The 18,358-nt window shown below is 34.3% G+C and overlaps 1 protein-coding gene across 3 annotated transcripts in view; it reads right to left on the bottom strand.

Moving 5' to 3' along the window:
* Window positions 1-18,358, bottom strand: part of LOC102681938 (hemicentin-2-like) — a 148,312-nt gene that overhangs the window by 25,502 nt on the left and 104,452 nt on the right. For all 3 annotated transcript variants that reach the window (XM_006612762.2, XM_006612763.2, XM_031509076.1), the window contains 5 exons: window positions 11,188-11,339; window positions 6,610-6,885; window positions 6,117-6,276; window positions 2,545-2,879; window positions 781-1,147 (listed from right to left, as the gene is read on the bottom strand). In XM_006612762.2, coding sequence (XP_006612825.1) covers window positions 781-1,147; window positions 2,545-2,879; window positions 6,117-6,276; window positions 6,610-6,885; window positions 11,188-11,339 — 1,290 coding nt within the window. The remainder of the gene's footprint in view (window positions 1-780; window positions 1,148-2,544; window positions 2,880-6,116; window positions 6,277-6,609; window positions 6,886-11,187; window positions 11,340-18,358) is intronic.

Raw genomic sequence — 18,358 nt, 5'->3', positions numbered from 1 at the left:
TTTATCTCGATACGACTTCCGGTTCCCGAGATATCGTCGTGTAAAGAAAAAGGTAATTTTTAACTATTTATTATTTCCGTCCTTATTGCTTACTCGGACCTCTCGCTCGCACCTCGTCTCACTGCCCTACCCGAAATTCCAGACAAGCGACAGACGCGATTCCTGGAAAAATGCTTAGTACGCACTTCCAGGGAAAAAATGTAGGTCACTGGGCCACGATCTTATTCATAATCTTTGAAGCCTTATATCTCGGCAACCGATTGAGATATCGGGATAAAACAAAAAGCAGCTTCAATGGTACAGTTTTCTCTACTTCCTGCATTAATTTTGATGATAAAATTCTTCATTCTTCGTCACGATTTTTACATTAAAAATCGAAAACGTGATCTCAATGACCTAATGCCGTGATATAATTTCACATTTTTATGTTTATATGCTTATGTATATTATAAATACATGATATTGCAATGATCTTTTCCAATCTATATTAATTTTTTTGGAATAAACGATATCAAATTACGCGAACAAGCATGAAAAAATTATCGTGATAAAAATTTATCTCCGAATAATCTTTGAATTTATTATATTTATAAATTCGACAAGTTGTCCCACAAATCTCGATGATGCATGTAAATGTAACATGCACAGAGCACAGAGCGTGAAATACTCGAAGGAAATAGCTGTTTGACGCGAAGAATCGTTTCTAATTACAATAGCAATTTGACATATGTCAAATGGTTCCGGTAAATCCGCCACGTATTAGAAAGTCAATGCACTCACCGGTCGTGTACATGGCGACACCCTTCAGGGTCACTGGCTCGAGAATGGCAGGCTCGCTCCTCCCCTTTGCATTAATCGCGTATAGAAAAAGTCGATAACTCCTTCCCGTGGTTAGGCCCGCCACCTCGAAAGTCGGTCCGTTCGGGTTTGCCGGCACAGTTTTGTTCAACAAAATTGGCCCGCCATCCTCGTCCGCGACCACCTCCAACTGGTAGCTGTAGATCGGAAGACCGCCATCGTAACCCTCCAAACAGCGAACTATCAGTCCCGTACCGGATCTCGCGCTCAACTCCTCCGAGTCCAAAGGCGCGGACATTTCCGTCGTTGTGCAGTTATGCAGAGCGTACGGACGTCCTGCGGCTATCACCTGGAAAATATGGTCGCTCGTTGCTGAATAATGTATGTTGGACGTTTGAATCTGATCGAGTTCGACAATGTTTTGCGTTACGATTCATGGAGCTTCGTTTAATCTTTCCCGAATGGGATGAAATATGTCTGAAAGATGTTCAGACTAAATGGTACGAATGTATTTTAGAATATTTTATTTCCATGGAAACGTTGAAACGAATGTAATGTTGTTTTAATTCTATTTAAAACATTTCTTTCTAAATATTCGTATATCTTTTTTTGGAAGCGATGCTTTGAATAATCGTTTTAATATCTGTAAATATGTGGAATTTATGGAGGGAATTTCAATAGGGCACGAATTTAAAATAGTTCTTTTCATCTATGCGATAGTTCAGACGTAAGTGTATCTTCTGATCGATATAACTAGACTTTAGATTGAACAGATCAATGTAACAATCATGCGATATTGCGTTGACTTGATTAATTGATAGAGCTTGATTAAAGGGGTTGATTGAAACCGATATGTATTATCATAGAGTCGCTCATTACTAGAAACATTTGCTTACATGAATGAATTAATATGAATATCGATATGAAAAATTTAGCAGGGAAATGGTAATTTCCTAATTTTTTTTTTTATCTTCTATCATTTTACAAGAAAACTAGGCACGTATATATTTACTCATCCTTAAATACAAAAATTGCATTTCTCTGTTGGCGAGGCTAGAGCCATGTATCAAGTTTCATTTTCCTCCGATCTTTTGGAAAATGTAACTCGTGCACACACGATTGCAACTAACATCACTTTGAAAATGGTCGAAACGTGTTCATGCTCGAAACGTGCAAGTTCGTTCGGAAAAGTCAAAGAATTTTTTACAATATTCAGATGAAAGGTGATGAAAGATAAAAATGAAAAATATATTATTTGTAAAATAAAAGTATCATGAGTTTCTTTTATTAATGTCTTATAATTTTAATGAACGATTTGCTAATTTTTTATATTAGATTTTGATATATATTACTTCTTTCTCGTTTCCATAAAATGCCACAAGTATAAAACGAATCAGTTCTCTCCATAAAGTATATAAGAAAAACCAATTTATCATTACTTCAAACTATTGATCAGAATTTTCATTTACACAGACTATTGATCAGACTATTACTTTTCCTCGAATGAGATTAAGAAATAAATTAAAAAAAAAGCAACAAATGATTGAAATAGACAGATCAATAGTTAAAATTCTAAAAGCATCCTATATCTTCCTCATTCTTACTTTCGAAACCATACAAACACCGTTTCAAACTTAAATCCAATATAAATTCAAATAATAACAAGCATGATGAACATAACGCGTGGTCAACAATTTCGAAAATTGGAGGGCAAACAGATGGGGAAATAAGAGAAATTGCATTCACCTGAAAGAGGCATGGCGTCCGTTGCTTGCCAACCTGGTTGCTCGCCCAGCATGCCACCGTGCCGTAGTCCATTTCCGTTGCGGGTGTATAGTTCAACCTGGGCCCGTGGAATTGTTGGTACTCCTTCAGGCTCTCTGCGACAGACGGCGTCCCGACCGCCGCCACATGGGAGTAACGGGGATGAGGGACTTCAACTAGCTCCCCAGAATTATTGAATGTCCAGTGGAAAGTCAACGGTGCTGGATGACTTTCCACGGAACAAACCAACGATACGGTCTCTTGCTTCAGCGCACCCACAACCACCTCGCCCCTTCCCTCCTTGCACACCGGGGTATCTGTGAACGAAATTGTTCAATTGTGTAATTGCGATCTTGTTGTTTTCTTCAATTTTTTATTAACACAATATAATAATATTGTGTAATAATAATTATTATACACATACGTAGGATGAATCGATGTAAATTGGCAATGTTCAAGCTTGTTATGGTTATTATTTGAAAGGATCCTTCTTAAAATTGGCCAAGAGTTAATGGAGTGAAGGGAAAAGCACTTTAAAGGAAGACTAGATTTACGATACATTGGTTTTGCCATGTTACAATTAGTCTAATTCTGGAAACCATTACAGAAAATGTTATTCTCATATGACAAAATTTATATATATTTAGAAGATTGATTCTAGGGACCAAAATATTATTAAGTTAAAAGCAGTTTAAGTTTGCGTTAGATAAAATTGAAATGGGGAGATAGAATAATATTTTGAGAACTGAAGTGTTAAACGTATACTATTATTATTTCCACGTTTTGTATGAAGAACGAATAATAGAAATAATGTATCAACGGTCAAAACACAATAATACCGTGAAACGACATGAAATTATATTTTAATGTGATTGAACGTGCATTACAAATCCGAAGCCGTACAATATAACAAACTGAAACAGTCATCCGGATCCAATTGACCTAATACAGGGATAAGTTGGACAGCGCATCGGTATAAGCTACCTTTCAATGTCTATGCAGATATCGTCCCATTGCAATTTAACCAATTCGAATGCAACTCGACAGTTGCTGAGGTAATCACTTATCGCTCGAGCACGTATTCGTGCAGAAAATTAATTGTTTTCGAGCGAATTAGTTATCGTTACCTCTTAGATCCGTTTAATTGGGTAGCAAGGATTCGATATACGAACGCTGCATTATAATCCTTAAATGTTTGCTCTTTAATTAATTGAAATCCATCGATACGCAGTAGATATACACGTTTTCTTTAAAAAATGAAACTTATAAATAATTTCTTAGAAAATATTTCTCTTTCTAACTGTTGATATTGAAGATTTATATTATATTTATATTTATATTATTGAAGATTTATATATAATTTTTAACTATTTTTAAAATTTTTATACGATAAATATATTTCTCCTAATTTCCATTATAAAATGTTAATTCCCGCGAAAATTTACATACACAAACGTTCAAGCCAATGTGTGTAATCACTACCTAAGAAAAACATTCTTTAGTTGGTCGGCAAACCGATAATTCATATATTAATTTTAAAAATTAGCACTAGCTTAGCCCCATTCATCATCTCACGTTCCCCCAACTGCACAAACTAAACTCCGTATCCACCTCCTTTCAAAACATCACGGAATTACCCGCAATCCTTTAACAAATTAGAACCTAACCCAACCTTCACCCATAACGTGCTCCATCCGAGCGTAAGAAATTATGATCGATATGGGTGGCAAATAGAGAAGACGTCTCGCTCGAGGGGGCGTTTAATATCCAAATGTGAGGCGCGTGAAACGGAAGAAGAAGCTCGACACCATTGAACCGACCGAGCGGTTTCGATCGATCGCCTAATAGGAAATTCCCTTGACATCGGTATTTGCAATAGGCCATGGCATACGGAAATTCCAAATGGCACGAGGGATGATTTACGGCGGAAGCGCGGGATCACCAGACGGCTTGGTTTCAATCTGATGCGTTTGATGCACTGCCGAATTAATTACTAATACGAGAAGTCGACGATAACTGGGAACGCGACGTATCACCGGGCCGCATTTGTCGAGTGGAACACACGGTTACTAATTAGTAAGCATTATTAATCCTTTCATCTTAATCAAGATGCGTATAATATTGTCTTATACTTGTCGTAAGGATTACGATTCGCAAGAGAGTCGCACGTTATCGAATTAACCCGTCGAATTAATTGCGTTGAGATTTGGTATACAATGATATCTAATTATTTGTATAATTTTTCAAAGAATAAGAAATTATTAGAATACCTTTGTTGCTTTTTCTAATTTAACATACAAAAGAACATGTAAATTTAACCTCATACTTTTTTTTATAATATATATTTAATCACTGTTCACGATTAAACTTCGTTACTGCAGATTTAAATTAATAATTTGGAATTACGAATATTTATTTCCTGTATACCTAAAAGCATAAAAAATTGCCAACATTTTAAGATCTTAATCGAATTCGCGAAATTCTTGAGGGACTCTTACTGCGCGACTCGACTCCAAGGATCAATGTCAACAGTCGAAACGACGACACGGCGCGATGGCTTAAAACATTAGGATGAATCCGCGGTTCCCTTTAACTCCCCCCACCAGCCTGGCTTAGCACATTGCCAGGCTGCGTTCACCCACACATGAATATTCAGTTACGCTTTACATACATTGAATATGCATCGCAGTCCTTCCTTCCCTCTTAGGTCATTTACAAGATGCAGATACGCCGGGCCGCCACCATCACCGACCATTCTAATAGAATAACTGGTGTCGTGCGTTTTACAGAAAACTATCCTCAACCTGTCCTCCGTCTCTTCTTCCTCGTCGCCACCCACTCACGCTTCCTTTCACACCGATCCTCACCTCCCTCCCCCCTCTACTCGATCCCGGTTATACGCAGTACTCTACTTGCCATCGATTAAGTAATTATCGAGCAGGGGCAAATTAGAGAATTTCGAGGGGAGAATATCAAGCCCGTGGCCGTAATTCTATTCGCGACCTCTTCCGTTGTTCTCGTGATTAACGAGGGCTCGAGATCGAGTCGGCCCGCTTTTGTGTTAACGCGGAAGGAGAACGGTGTTGGGCCGTTGTTTGGCTGGAATTTTACTCGACTCGTTGTTTCAGTGAAGTTTCATTGTCCGATTGTGTTGGATACGGATCGTGAATCGACGGGATAATCGCGTAAATCGATTATGTTAGGGAATGCGAGTGAGTTATTTGGTAATTGATGATTCGTTTAAAGTAAGAGAAAGTGAACTGATGAAGCCATATTGATTTATCATATTTCGATTCGATTCGTTTAGTTTTCGTTTACATTCTTACTCTTACTGCGCGATTAATAATGAATTTATTCGCGAAAATAATTATTTTATGAGAAGCAAAAAGATCTTCCGTTGATTTCAAATGAAATAATATAATATTTACTGGATATAATTGTATTCTCTTTATATTTCATTCGATTTTAACATTTTAAAATTTCAATCTATAATCGAATTAATATATTTATTTAAGAATGGATGGAAGAAATTGGAGAAATCAGAATGAACTTACACATTATTTGAAGAGTCACCGGATTACTGGCAGTCTTCCCTTCGCTGTTGGCAACGAGACAAGTGTAATCACCTGCCGAGTATCGAGTTATACGCTGAAGAACCAGAGAATGATCGCTGAGGACGATACCTGCCGTGGCATTGTTTTTAAGCTCTCTGCCCTGAAACAAGTAATGCTATTTAATTTCAGAAATACTCTTTTATAAGAGTAGTAATGGATACAAGACATTTAATTTTACATTAATTTTTTTAATTTATTATAGATTAAATTTTATTAAGTTAATTTCTATAAATAATAGATAGAACAAGGAATAAATAAAATAAAATTTTTATAAAAGATATTCAATAACTTTCTAATTGTACATTGCTGAGTTTAAAATAAAAAAAATTATACTGACTAAAAAGCATAAACATTATATTTTTAATGCTTTTAAAATCGAGCCAAGACCTTATCTTTGCAAAACCTTTTAAACCTATAGAATGTCAAGACTTACATCCTTAAACCAGGCAAGCTTGTACACTTTCGGATTAGCCCTGACCGAGCACTCGAAGTAGACGTCGTCACCCTCTTTGATATCATCTGGATTCAAGGTCTTGCCCATCTTCAGAGTTACCACAGGCTGATACTGCACGTCCAGCCTCCACCTATCCTCCAAAGCGCTTTCAGGAATAACAGGATTCTCCGCCCGACAGGTTAAGTATTTGCCGTCGTCGTCGATGCTTGGCACGAAACTCAGGATACTAAGAGTCTGATTATTTTCCAGCGCGTACTGCCAATAAAAACATACCTCTTAGTTCAACTTATATTAGAAGAATGGTTTAATAAGATGAATAATTCTTACGGAAGATAAATAGCACGAGATAATATAAAATTGAATTAATATTTTTAAATATGAAATGAATTTGATTGAATTTTCGCTATTGATACTTATGTTTCTTTTATGCGAGTCAAATTGATATCTATTAATATTTGTTAAGGTGATTCATAAATATCATAAATTCCAATTTTTATTTTTTGTAATAAAAGTAAAATAAGTATCCATTGTGAAGTGGATTTTTAAAATTTTTACTTTCCTGTTACAAAATGCCTCGTATTCATAACTAATTTAAATATTTCTATCACAAAGTAACAGATTGGGATATTAGATGCTCTGAATTAAATTAAATCAAGATGATTTATTCTGTTAATGTTCAAATATTAATATACCTCAATGAAATTAATAAAATAGAATTAAAGAAGAATAATAGTTTCTTTTAAAACGTGATTAAATTCTATATAATCAGATAAAATTAAGGAAATAAGATCTATATTAAATTACATTATCAAAAATTTCAAACAATTAACAATTATGAACATTAACAGGATAAAATCATCTTGATTTAATTTAATTCATCTAACTCTTTCTCTCGTCGTAATACTCGGTATATACATCCTCTTTCGCAAACACTTTCCACCCCGCACGTTCCTCCATTAACCCCATCATCCACCACTTACCTCGATCCCCCAAAATCCCGCAAAGATTAACGCCACTGATTTGACGTCAACGAAACAGGTAAACAGATTTCGCAAGCCATGGTCCGCCGTGCCTCGTAAACGAAAGCATCCAAGCGATTTGTCACCGGTTTAATACGAAAATCCATTCGGCACAGCGCAAGGGAAATGAGAAAATAAAGGGGCGAAGCGGCGGCGGCAAGTTGAAAAAGAGATTAACGATTTTTCAGAATTTACGATGCAGTCGCGTGAGGAAAATGTAACCCCCTCCCCTGTGTAGGGGTGGCAGGGTCGATGACTGTCTCTTTGGTTTTCAGTTTTTCTATTTTCTTTTATTGCACGCCGCGTAACCTTCCGTTTCCGCGATGTCATTTTAATGATAGCACCATACAAGCATACATATCGAGAAAAGCCGCGTATTTCGCACCGAGTATCACGAGCACGATGAATGGAGCTAACGGTTCGTCAGGATGAATGTCGTCTCTCTCTCTTTCTCTCTCTCTTTCTCTGTTTCGTTCCTTCTTTTTTCAATCCTGCCTGACCGGTAGTGATGGGATCAAGTGTATCGCAAACACGGTAACTCGGTGAAATTAAAGTTGCACGTCGCTTATCATCGTTTATTTTTAGAATCGATTTAATATATTTTTCATTTCAATTTCTTCTAACTCTTAAAATTATTTCAGTAATATTTATTTATTTATTTATCAATATTCTTCCAAAAAAAAAGAGGAAAATATAATCGATAAATCATATTCAATAATAATAAATAATTAGATATATACGTTCCATTATTTTTTTTTTTTCAATTTCTTTAGAGATATGCATCTTCAGGCTTTATAAAATATCATTTTTAAACAATCGTGAAAGAAAAAATTTACAAGACAACGAATTCTACGAAATGAATCCTCCACGTTGAATTTAATCTCTATCCATATAAGTTTATGCCGAATTTTGTTCCCATTGCTACTGACCAACGTCATTCTTCGTCTATTTCGTCCTATTTCTCTCCTCCCATTCTGTCACGGCGTTGACAGTTCCTCTCTTTCTCTCTCTCTCTCTCTCGTTCCTCCAACCGTGAATCTCTATCAGCTCGTTCGATTCGCATAGTCGCGGCACGATCGAATTTCTCGATAAAGGTCCGCGAGATGGTCGAACATCCGCGCCGATATATCTTCACAGCGGAGATCGTGCGTGTTGGACAGGATGCGCGCCAAAGCTGAAACTTTATCCGCTCAGAAATTGCGGACATCTCTTCCGCGGACAACGCGGAAATAAATCAAATCTTTCATGGGTTTCGCCACGCTTTATAACGTTTCCCGTTCTGCGCCAGATGACGCCTCGATCGAGTTATGGATTCACATAATTTATCTATCTATTCTTTAGCGAGATGACCGAAGCATGCGGGAAATGTTACGCTGTTCTGCGAATACGTCTTCACGTAAATCAGGGATTTGAATGATTGGAACGAACTTTTGGCGGATTCGTCGATGAAAAAAAGTGTCATTTGATGCTGATGATGATGCTTCCTCGTTCATTATGGTTAGTTAAGATGATATTGAGAGGGAAGGATTGAATTTGATAACGAATACGAGGTATTTCCTGATGTTTAGAAATATTTTTTTGACATAATTAGTTGTATCACAATTTTCAAACTATCAATTTTTTTTTGTATCTTTAAATACGATAGACTTTTCATGCAAAATAATAAAGATAAAATACGTGATTAAACATGAATGCAAATGTGCATAGCCGATGGACATGAAATAATGTGGTTGTAAATTAAATAAGCAATGACTGGCACAAATTAATGCAGTAGAACGTTAGATAAGCCGTAACATTTTAAAAGGATCAGAGATAAGTTCTATTTTAAAATAATTATGGAAATTGAACGAGAATAAAGGTATTTATACGGGACGAACGTAGCTTATTAAGATAGTTGTACAATTATATTAATAAATTTAATTATTGATCAATTTCAATATTGATAATAATAAAAGCATTTGTCATTCCAGGATAATTTTCTCGGCAACATTTCTACATTAAATAAAACTCAACTATTAATTTTCAAAATTCACGCAAAAGTTCATTTATTATATCACAGATAACACTCTTCGCATTTCTCGATTCATTTCGCACAATTTTTCACGCGAAACTTCCTCTTATATATATTTATATACCGCAAGAACGAAGCAAAATTCAAACACTGACCGGAAACTTGTATAAAAAGGGAAAAATTTCTGCTTCGCGAAATACGAAAGATTCGGTTTTCTGTTTTCGTGCGATTACGATGGAGGGAAAATCTCGTTGCAAATAAAAAAAAAAAACGAAGGAAAGGTCTTTCGTAATTTATTTCGAGAAAGGCGTGGAACGAGTTGAGGAAAAAGAAGTATTCCGATAGATTCGAACTTCTACTTCGTCACTTCCGGTGTCGAGATCGTAACGCAAAAAAAAAAAAAAAGAAGCAGACCGTTGTTGAAAAAAAAGAAAAAAGAAAAAAACGAAATAACTTCATTGCACCAACTTCCTGATGAATCGTTGCGAACTGGAATAACTCGTCAATTTCGCGAATTCTCCTTAGAATCGCGTCACGAAGCTGAAGGTGCACATAACGCGTGGAACTTGAAAACTCGAAACCGCTAACGTGGTCGATTCGATTAGCGATTTTCGCTATTTGCTGATTCCGTAAAACTCGTGACTTTATTTTCGTTCTGTATTTTTCTCCTCTAACTCGCAACCTGAATGCTGTCGAGGCTCGTTCCCAAAACGAGATCGATAAATGTGTCGAAATGGAAACGTTTTGTTGCGGTGGAGAAATTTCTGCGAATATATTTTTCGGGGTAATATATTTTTCGTGCAAAATATTGATAAGAGACGAAAGAGTTGAGAGAAAATAAATATAGCTCGAAAGAGAAAAGTAAATCGAAGGAAACTTTATGTTCATACGAGATGCGATATAAAATCGCATTTCTTTTAACTGATACGATTCTATTCGGTATTGTATTAGAAAATTGTGGAAAAATAAAAAATTGAGATTGATATGTCTTTTTCCCTCGATTGTAATTATTGTGATGATATAAATTATTGAAATAAAAACAATTTAAAAATATATATTCAAGTATAAGAAATAGCCATCAAAATGATATACATTTTTTTATGCTATTTCTTGAAAAAAGTGGGCCGATTTTATAAAGCGAGATAAACAATTTTGAACCAGGGAAATAACAAGGCTCCAATCAGAATATTGGTCGCAAGAAATTGTATTAAAGACAGAACGACGCGCGCTATTGGATTTTGCAAAATTCCAATTACTGACAGTGGAACGTTTTTAATTATCGCGAATTATGTTACACATTGTTTTTAATATCAATGCATTCCCTTTCTTTCTCTCTCTTTTTCTCTCTTTCTCTACGGGCATTGTAATCCACTCGTTCGATAGAATTACGACGTGAATAAAGAACGAACCAATTTTCGTCGTTGCAATGCGAACAATATTTCCATAATAAATCCTCTATAAAATAAATGTACGCTTTTAATCGGCATTTGCGGAAATTGTTGGAAATTTATTCTCGACAAAGCTTACGTTTTGCGCTATTTTCTTAATCTGCTTGTCCCCTTTCCACCAAGTAATTACTGGTTCCGGTCTAGAACCACTTGTCCTGCACTCCACTTCGTAGTTTTTGTCAGCGGAAACTCGAGGCTCCTTCGTCAAAATTTGCACGACCAATGGCTTTACTGAAATAGAAAAGAACAAAAGTGTTAGATTTTGTACGAGATCAATTAATGACGATCGAAGAACAAATTTTGGTATTTGACAAATTTGTTAATCATCCTTTTCCGTTTTTCCATTCTTGAGATTTCTTTCTCAGTGGAAAGTAGTTGTCGATCGATAAAAAATATCGAATATGAATTTCGATGCATCGTTGAGTTACTTCCAGGCTAACAAGAAAACTTTGTTTCCTTCAAAATTCAGCTTCAAAGTCTCAAAACTTTTGCTAGATTGTGGGGGAGATCGAAACTGATATCGAGTAATTTCTATTTCTAGGCAAAGTTAATAAAGTTGTATTGCACAGATTTTTCTTAATTTGTCAACCAATCATCATTTGATCTAAAAAAGAAAGATTCTCAATTTCTTTTTTATTAAAATTTGAATCATGTGTTTCTTTAAGTGATAAAATAATTTCATTTTTTGGATTACGAAAATTTCATTTCCCAATATGATTTGTTATAGATCATAAGAAAACTGGATTGTTAAAAATTCATTCTAATAAGAAGGATACAAATAAAAATTTCATGCACAATTTTCTAACTTGTCTCTTAAGTTAACTTAAACCTTATTATACAACCAACTCTCACCTAGTTGTAAAAACAAATTTTCCTTCTGAATAGCTTAACTTTAACCAACTTATGCAAAAGCCACCACTTTTCGAACTTATCCTCTTCGCTCTGTCGTTCGTGAAAACTGCAAATTATTCCGACGTCTCATTTTCGTCGCCCTCCATGTGTTGAGATAATACGAATGAATTCAAGGAGACGATGAGGCGAGAATGTCTAATTTTTGAAGACATCGGTGGAACGCGTTTAATGAATGGGAACAGATCTGTTCTTAAACTTCGTGTGACAATTTCACGTCTTTATCAGTGTATTTTTACACTGTGATCGATGTCTATTGTGTCTATAAATGCATCATTAAATTATGTAATTCGATAGTCGTAATTAATGGTAATTGGTTGTGATTGATTTATTTTATTAACATGAAAAAATATTAGAAAGTCATTGATGATATGTCATGCTATCAAATAAAATATAATTGTGCATCTATCTATTTCAGACTTCAGAAAAAGTTTTATCGTTATCACTGAAACATATATTGATGAAATATTTAAAAATTTTTTCTATGTTCTCTAATTTATATTTAACGAATTATCATCAAGTTTCAGGTAATTTAATAATAAGCACGAGACAAGATAACACGTCGTTCGAAATTGCAAAAACAAAGAAGCTGTACGTATCTTGTAATGCAAGGATATCACATTGCTCAGGGTTAAAGAGAGTCTTTCAAGACGTTTACGACCACGTGAATGAATGAGAGAGGCTCGAAGAAATATTACACGATGAAAGAACCTCTTGAAATCCTGTCGACGCAATACAACGATAAATCTTAATTATTTAATTTTTTAGTTACGCCAACAGCTAATGTTTTGTGGCCCAGACAAATGATTCGAAAAAATGGTACCTTAATGAATGATAGTTAAGAACTTTTGGTGGAAAGATTGTACATAATGCTCTCTGTATAATTATTTTATAAACAGCACAATTTATAAAAATAGAATATAATTTTATAAATTATTATTAATTGTAAATGTTATAGATAATTGTCTTCTTCAAGTAAATTATGATTAAAATTCTTCAGAGTATCGATTAATACTATCTCACAAAGATATCAATTATAATATTTTTAATTCAATTGTTTAAGAAGTGTTTTAATAGTTATAAAAATTCGTAAATCTCCATTGTAATTTCTAAATTTTATTTTTTGTTAAAAATATACCATTCATTCTAACTGATATATAAATTTGTATATATGCAAAATTCACTATAATTATTGACTGTTACTTATATCATGTAATTTTGCAGAATGAATGATAGAGAATATTGAATTTCCTATTAACGCTTGTGCGTTGCCTACGGAAATTCATAGGTTGGAACGTATACATCTGTCACAGTAAAGGCATATATGTACCGCCTGTCCATTTCCATCAGCGATAAATCTTGGAACGTCTATTGATTGCAATTATTGCATGCAATATTGGATCGCCTTAATCACGCAGAATAAGGTATATGTGACGGCAACGAGTTGTAGCAATATTGGTTTTGGATTAATCGTTTCATCATTTTGACATTTTATCAAATAAAATTAACAAATATAGTTAATAAAAGAGAAATATAATGTATGTAACATAATATAATATTACTAAAGAAATTTATGAAAAAATTTCTAATTTTTTATTTTAATATTATATTATATTAAAAGAAAAATAGGATCGTACATCAATTATAATAAACTGTTATTATTATATATACCTTATCATACTATTATATAATCTTATCATATTGTTTTCAATGAATATACATTTCAATAATTTATTAAAACTTTGAAAATATCTAATACATTATTAAATACTAAATGAGAAAGTGTGATATCTTGCCAATTTAATTATTCATCCTATTCGAAATATTTAAAATTGCTTAAATATATTGAGTATCAAATATTTTCTATCCTATTCCTATTTCTACTCCTTAATGTCACATGCATAATTTTCACAATATCAATAAATCAAATCTGAAAATATTTATGTATAATTTCATTCAGAAGATTTAAAGAAATCAATAAAAGAAAATCCCCATCTTCGTTCATCTATTCTTGAAACTTACGAAATATTTTGCTATCTTCCTTAGTCGAAATTTAATAACTGTCGACGCAGAAAAACAAAAGAGCAGTTGTGTTTAGCGCAATCCATAATACCACGTTGCCCATCACGCGGTCTGCCTCGTAAATTCCAACGTACGTTTATGCACCGCCGCAACCAGCCACTCGTACAACCCCTAATTGCCATTAGTCGGTAGCCACTTCTCTGAAATTGGTTCCTCCGTTCCGTTTCGTGGATTCTCCTGCTACTGTATGTGCAATGGTGATCCTTCTCATCGTACGACCAACCTCTCGTTCCCTTTTCGCTCCTTATACATATGTTCACATTTCTAAAGATCCTCATTAACTGAGAACAGTCCACGTAAAAACGATATTCTTTGAAACTTAAAGAGGGAAAACAATGAAGGATCTTGTTGTAATGGAAGTAACATGAAGATAATTGTTGACTGTGAGATGAAAAATGTTTTATAGATTTGACAAGATATGCTTGATAATTTTTAATATTGATAAAATGATTAAATTAATTGATTCTTTAATTTTTTTTTAATAGAAAATGTTTCAATTCAACGAATGTAAATAATATTGCATTGAATTCTTTTTCTATTTTTATGGAATATCTGTGTGTGATTGATTATGTTTCATTATTTTAAAATTACTCTACTTGTTGGATTATTATTACATCACTTTTCTATCTTCTTTTTTTCTCTCTTTTATCTCGTTTTTTAAAAGGAATGTATACTAATAAATTTAATAAAATATATAATAAACTATATATAACTTTTTATTATTTAAAACGATATTATTTATAACAATTTATTTCAACGAATTAAATTAAAAAAAAACGAAACAATAAAAAGAAAATACCGTGAGTTAAACGAAGTCCGAAGTCCGAGTGCCCAGCAATTTTAACTTTCAATTAGTCCGTGATGTTTGAAAAATCGTGGACAAGAATCGCGAAAGTTCGTTTCATGCGAAACACGTCAGAAACACGTATGAAGCATCGATAAGAATGGAAAAGCTGAAATCAAAGGCTGTATCGTTTGTTGCACGAAGCATCGCGTGTTGTTGCATCGTGATCGCGGCTTCCTGCCTTTCAAGAAACAATGGGGAATTGACTGTACTTTTTGCGATCAATTAGTAAAAAAAAAAAATCCGTTCCAGATTGCTCCTCGGTGATTGGATTGCTTTAAAACGTTGAACGAAAATTTCGATTTGTAGTAGTTGCATATATGTATTGCTTTTATTTTTATCTTCAGAAGAGTTAACACGAGTGGCGTAAAACATATACAGAGTGTTCAAATGGAATAGATAAAAAACTTAAACAGTTAATCTGAAAAATAAGAAATAAATAAAATAAAGTAGATATGCAAAAATTGTTTGTTGAAGATTATTCAAGTTATAAACAATTTAATTTTTCATTGAACGAAGTGAAAAGATAAAGATAGAATGCTCCATCTCATCCTATCTTTATTATTAATTTGAAAAATAAGCTTCAACAAATATTCTTGGATTAATTTTTGTATTTTCGATCTCTTAATTAAATTAATATAAACTCTTTTCCAAAACTTTTGTACCATAATTACTCAAATCATCCATTTTTATCGCAAAAACTAGAAAAGAAAAGTAAGTATTCGATATTATCAATAAAATAGCACAAAAGAAAAGAACTACATATATTTCTCTTTACATAAGAAAATAAGAATGTTCATTATAATTCAACACGCGTAATCTATATTTGGTATAGAATATTATAGAAATTAAAAAATTAGAACGAAGAGAAATAAATGTTAAGCCTGTTCACGTTACGTTTATCACACGCATACTGCATTTTTACATTTCAAGCACCCGACGAAGTTTACCTTGTGCTATTATCGTTAATTTGAGTGTATAAGCTTCGCCTACGATGCACGTTCTATTGACTTACCAATGCACGTCCATCGTTTACATAGATGTATGCCCAACCATCGAAATCATGAATTAACACCTGCATGATTAACGTTCCACGATCTACCTTAATGTCGCCACCCGTGTTTATCTTGGAAAATTATCGTTTTCTGTTTGAGTACTCCTCCAAAGATCGTCAATTTGATATAACCTCGTCAATCTATAGCTTTGCAATTGAATATAAGCTTTCGTTTCTTCGAATAGTCATTTAGATTTTTTGAAATTCACTTCACACTAAGTCGATGATTTCGATAAAAATGATCCACGTTTTAAATTGATTTAAGTTGACAACTAAGTTTATCAACTAACGTGCACATACTTTTATCTTTTAATCGTGTTTGATATTTCATTCTCATTGCTTGAAAATATCATTAGAAAAATACGTATTAGAGAATACTTTCCACTATTTCTCTATTATTTCATAAATGAATTAATATAATTCATCTGCTATCATAAATTTCGCCAATAGTGGCGATGATATTTCGTGACACGGATCATCATATAATGATTTTTCGTGTAGAATCAGAATAATTTGACGAGAAGATTCATCGTATCGTTTCGGATTTATTATTAATTATCATTCCAGGAATAATTCAAACACGCATCGTTGCTCGCGAGCAAATATTGCGACCGAACACGATTGTACATCTGCACGATCACGAGTAGCCGCCGTATGGGCGCATGTTTCATGCGTGCACGCGTTTGGTGAGCATTCAGATCAACCGGATGTGAATTATCGGCTATCAGAGTGGCGATACATATCAATAATATGATGCTCGTTTATACCAGTCTTTAAATCTTAATTAGCGCCGCAAATTGCTCTATTTAGACATTAAAGGGACAATTATTTGCCCCTATTCTCGTAGGAATATGGCCCGTTTAATTTTTAATGCAACGTTTTAGATTTAATCGCCACGATACAATTTGTCATTTATTTTCTACGCTCTTATTCTCGATTTTTAATTATGAATACGTAAAGTTTAATATTGACGAGGAAATTTTTTTTAGAAATTAATTTTAATTATAATACCGAGATATACATAAGTATGTTTAAAAATTAGATTTAGAAAAAGAGAAAATAAAGAGAATTACTATAACAAATTCTGTTCATTTGAAACATTAAAGACAAGACTTTTTTCATTATTAAAAATATAACCAAATATAACCAAATATTTGTTAAGAATTATTTCATTGAATTTAATATATCCTAATACGTACTTTACTTTTGATGCACAACTTTTCGTGCCACGATACGTTGTACATAAATTATGATCATTCGACAACGCGTTAAATCACTTAAACGAGGAACATGTGTAAATCCAAAGGATCACAAGGAATCGATCGTCAAAATCAGACAATGACGTACGAATTAAGCACGAGCACGAGAACCCCAGCCACTAATGATTTTACGCGTGTTTGCATTAACGTTATCGCCAAGTTCGAATAGTTTTACCCCTCGTAACAGTTACGATTCCCGACCAAAACTCTCTAAGCCGGCGTGTTCCAACCCCTTCACCCAATGAAACCACCTTCCAACCCCGTATGCACAATATATCTCGTCACCAACTCGTTGCTCGCGAACACCTAAACGCGTGCCACAGTCGTACAAGTCGCATTCTTCGCCCTGTACACCGCAAGAGCGTACAATTGCATACATATATCATACACGTGTATACACATATACAGAGTGTCTCATTTAAATCGACCCGAATATCTGCCAATTGTTTCAAATTAAAGTTTCAAGGAGGTATAAAATTTAACGTGATTAATTTAATTATATACATTTACATATACATTTGATTATTTAAATATCGTGTAAAGTTATATACATTTTCATAATCTAATCTATCCACTTATTTCTAGAAAATATCCCTATTTTAAATATACCTATTTTTTGCTGTAAATAGCACCGTTTTTTCCTAATCAAATTTACTAATCCATCACGAGGTTACAGCTCATCAACAATTCGAGGGGGGTCGATTTAAATTGGACACCGTGTATACACACGAGACGAGAAAGGTGTATGGCACACACGACGCCTCGTCACCGGTATCGACCGACAACGGTTGAACACGGCAAGAGCTCGGTGTAGAAACACGGAATCGAAGCCGCGAGGGCAGCAGGCACGCGATCCACTGATCCGTCTTGCGAGAGGCGTTACTGTTATCTTCAACGTTCGATCTCGAATGGGACGACTAATAGGTTCAGCGCGTGAACACCTTGTCCCGGCAGGACCACGTGAAAAGGCGTTCGGTAGCCGGGAGGGAGGGAGGGAGAAAGGGCTCCCAAGAAATCGTCGTGGAGAATTGTTTAACCGCGATGGTAGATAGGGCGATAACCGGGGCAGAGGCCGATCAAGCGCCCTCTAGGTCAGGTGGCT

This window comes from Apis dorsata, unplaced genomic scaffold, assembly GCF_000469605.1.
Source record: "Apis dorsata unplaced genomic scaffold, Apis dorsata 1.3 scaffold_126, whole genome shotgun sequence".
In the NCBI taxonomy this organism is placed as follows: Eukaryota; Metazoa; Arthropoda; class Insecta; order Hymenoptera; family Apidae; genus Apis; species Apis dorsata.
Note: the sequence above shows the minus strand (reverse complement) of the source record. Positions and strands in the feature narration are given on the sequence as shown.